This window comes from Penaeus monodon, chromosome 30 (genome assembly GCF_015228065.2).
Source record: "Penaeus monodon isolate SGIC_2016 chromosome 30, NSTDA_Pmon_1, whole genome shotgun sequence".
NCBI lineage: Eukaryota > Metazoa > Arthropoda > Malacostraca > Decapoda > Penaeidae > Penaeus > Penaeus monodon.
In genome coordinates, this window is record NC_051415.1 from 15,733,860 (window position 1) to 15,737,181 (window position 3,322).

At 39.2% G+C, this 3,322-nt stretch overlaps 1 protein-coding gene across 3 annotated transcripts in view; it reads right to left on the reverse strand.

Annotated features, from left to right (window-relative positions):
* Positions 1-3,322, reverse strand: part of LOC119592557 (lysine-specific demethylase 4A-like) — a 40,308-nt gene that overhangs the window by 12,912 nt on the left and 24,074 nt on the right. The window contains exon 9 of one of the 3 annotated variants that reach the window (XM_037941428.1): positions 1-2,386. The exons of the other annotated variants lie outside the window; for them this stretch is intronic. Within the exon in view, the coding sequence (XP_037797356.1) occupies positions 229-2,386 (2,158 nt within the window). The 3' untranslated portion in view covers positions 1-228. The remainder of the gene's footprint in view (positions 2,387-3,322) is intronic. 3 annotated transcript variants of the gene reach the window in all.

Below are 3,322 nucleotides of genomic sequence, written 5' to 3' on the forward strand. Positions count from 1 at the left end.
TGAGGGTGACAGAGAAAAGATGACCGTGAAAAAGAGATATTTTCAATTCCAAGATTTCTTTCTACTTTCAGCTGTATATAGCTACACAGTTTGATATGTTCTAGAGTTACAAAGTAACCTGACTAGTAAATTAACCTAGAGCAGTCTTTCCTGTATTTTAACCTATAAAAGTATTTTATGTGTTAAAAGTTACACATTAGGGTTAACTCTTCTGATGTGAATCTAAATTTACTGCCAATCAATAGCCATACAGTGTGGGAATACTCCTGGTGGCAGCAGTGGAGGAACTGCTGTTCGATCAAGATGGAAGTACCAATCAGAGCCCATCACTGTGTACATGTACTGAGATACAGCTGGCATCATCATAGGCCAGTTTGTAAACTGTGGATAAAATGCATTATTCTTACTATAATCAAATGGAGGATTGGTGTTCCTAATGCACAGATCACTATTCTCTAGAACATTTTCGGAAGGTTCCAAAAAGCTTTTATGTTTGAAAGCATTAGCATTACCTTTCCTCTGAAAAGTACTTATCTGTGGTGGCTCATCTTCACATTTTTGCCTCTTTGGGCTCCACTGACAACTGTCTTGAATACATGAGTCACTGCCAACAACACTATCAGAAACAACAGATGAGCCATTAGTTTGTTCCCCAAGAGATAGATCACACTCATCTTCCACCTCACTATCTGAATACACATACAGTCTATCATTTTCTGCAACAGTGACTGTGGTTGAAGTGCACAATGAAGCTAAGTCCATATCAACAGATTCTGTGTCTGTTTCATTATCATTTGACTTCAGGTGCTTCCAAAACATTCCACAAAGTGAACAAAGTTGCCCATCACATTCATGATCGTAATGGTCATCCCAAGCACCTGTGACTCTTGGGGGAGTCATGAGGGTGGTGTATATGGGTTGACCTTGTGCTGAGGGAGGAACAGCCTCATCATCATAAGGCACTTGTATGCATGCCACTGCACCTTCAACACCATAATCCCATTCATTCACTTCATGCAAAAGATCTGTGTAGATCTCCTGCAGGGAAGGAGCTACAGGCACCTTTTCAACCTCTTCTGTTTTTTTGCTATAAGTGTCAGTGCTCTCTTCAGTATCAAGAAATATATCATGCACAATATCACATTCAGACTTTTCATTTTGGAAAGTTTCTAATTCATCTGATTCTACCTCTCTTTTTTCGAAATAAGCGGCTTCATCATATCGCTCAATTATGTCACCTTCAATATCCTCCATAGCAGTTGCTGGTGAATCTAAGTGATTACCTCCAGGACAGTTAAAGTCCAGAGACTGATGACATTCATATAGATCAAAAAATGACTGATCATTTGTTGTGAGAGGAAGTTCTATTGTCTTGCTATATGGAGGGGTCATCTCCACATCTTGATCTGGCTCATGACTGTCATCTTCATATAAATTAGTGTCTGTAATGGATACACAAGCACCTAATTCAGGATCACAAGAAGCCATAATTGTTGAACTTGTGAGTGATGGTTTGATACAAGACTCTGCTAGGGCAAACATCTCAGGATCAATGTTCTCAAAATGTGAGAACAACTTTAAATGTGATGTTTCTTTCTCATTATTCAAAGAACTCTGTATAACAGCAAAATTACTTCCACCAAAAGACGGGTCTTCCTTGTATAGGAGGAAATTCAAAGAGGAACTAGAATTATTTGCAGACTCTAATTCTCTAGAAGATATAAAAACAGTGTGTGGTGAGGATGGGGATGTAGGGCCTGAGAGGGAACCAGGGCTAAGGGTGCCATAATCACTAGATGGGGATGGTTGTGGTTGATCACTTTGTTCAATAAGCTCGAGAGGTTTGGGAATAGGCTCACCTGGATGTAACTTTTTCAGGTGCTTTGTCAGGTTAATACATGATGAGTAATACTTATCACAGATATAACAGTAATGCTTTGTAGGTACTTTATTCCTTGCATGATCTTTCATATGATTCCTGAACACATCTATGTCTATTGCTTTGTTACACATAGAACAATGATAACCAATACGAGGCTCAGAGTTAAAATCAGATGCTGGTACAGGGAAGAATGTGGGGTACTGGTGATCTCCCTTGTCAGGCTTGGGATCATCCTCCTGGTGTACAGTGAAGGGAAGGTAAGCTGGGACAGGGGGAACAATTGGGGTAGGGGAGACTGGCCTCAAGGAGATTGCAGGAGGAAGGCACAGGTGGAGGGTGGCTACCTCATCCAAACCCCAAGCCACAGCCTCCAGTTCCTTAAGCCATCGTGTCTCCCGACAGTTATGGGAGGGATCACCTGATGGGCAGGAGATGGACACAAGCTCTGTGCCTTTCTTCCCTCCATGGCTGCCTCGACTGCGACTCCCACACCTGCAACCATGCCTGCAGGGGACCACTGTTAGCTACTACATGCACAAACTACAGACCAATCCCAAATGGGCAGGGTGAATAGGACATTTAAGCAAGCATTTTATAAATAGTTGCTTCCCTATCATCCATTTTATAAATATTTTCTCTTGCTTCGTTGATCAAATAAATGAAAAAAAGAGGAAAGTACCGTAAGTCAATAGATATTTACTACCCCATTAACCCACATTACCTTTCAAAGTAGTATCTTCTAATGACATACTGAGTAGAAATATTGATTTAATAACACAAATTTTAGTAAACAAAAGAACTTCATTATAAAATGGATGATCTATAAGCAGCTCTCAAGCATTATCTGGCAACACAAAATTTCTTACTTTGCACATAATCTCTACATCAAGCCATGACCACTTCATGCACTTAAGTTCCTTAAACAATAAAGCAAACAAAGTTAAGAAAGTACCATTTAGGTGTTTTCTCCAAAATTTTGATGCAAAAATGTGTAAAAATATAACAAAAGGTTTTCTCTGAACCCCAGAAATTTTATATCATCCTAAGGAAGACAGATACCCATAATATGCATGTGTAATAACATGTCAGAAGCATAAATACATGCAAATGGAATTGTATTAGAGGTGCATACTTATCAAAGAAAGCATTCAATAGGCAGAAAAAAGTTATGGAAAAAAGCAAGCATACAAAAAGAGCTGCTATTTCACTACTCAAACTCAGTCTGGTCCCTTAGCCACCTCCAGCCATTCAGCCTTTTATATTATTTATGTTACTATTATGCTCCCCCAGGCTAAGAGAAACTAGCCTACCTTAGAAATATAATTAGTAACAAGCATAATTTTTTTCACTTTTTCTCCCTATTTCTATTGTGCTGAAGCCCTAATCAGTCAGCAAGGACATGAATCCCTAATGCTTATCAGTAAAAATACAGGAAAATGA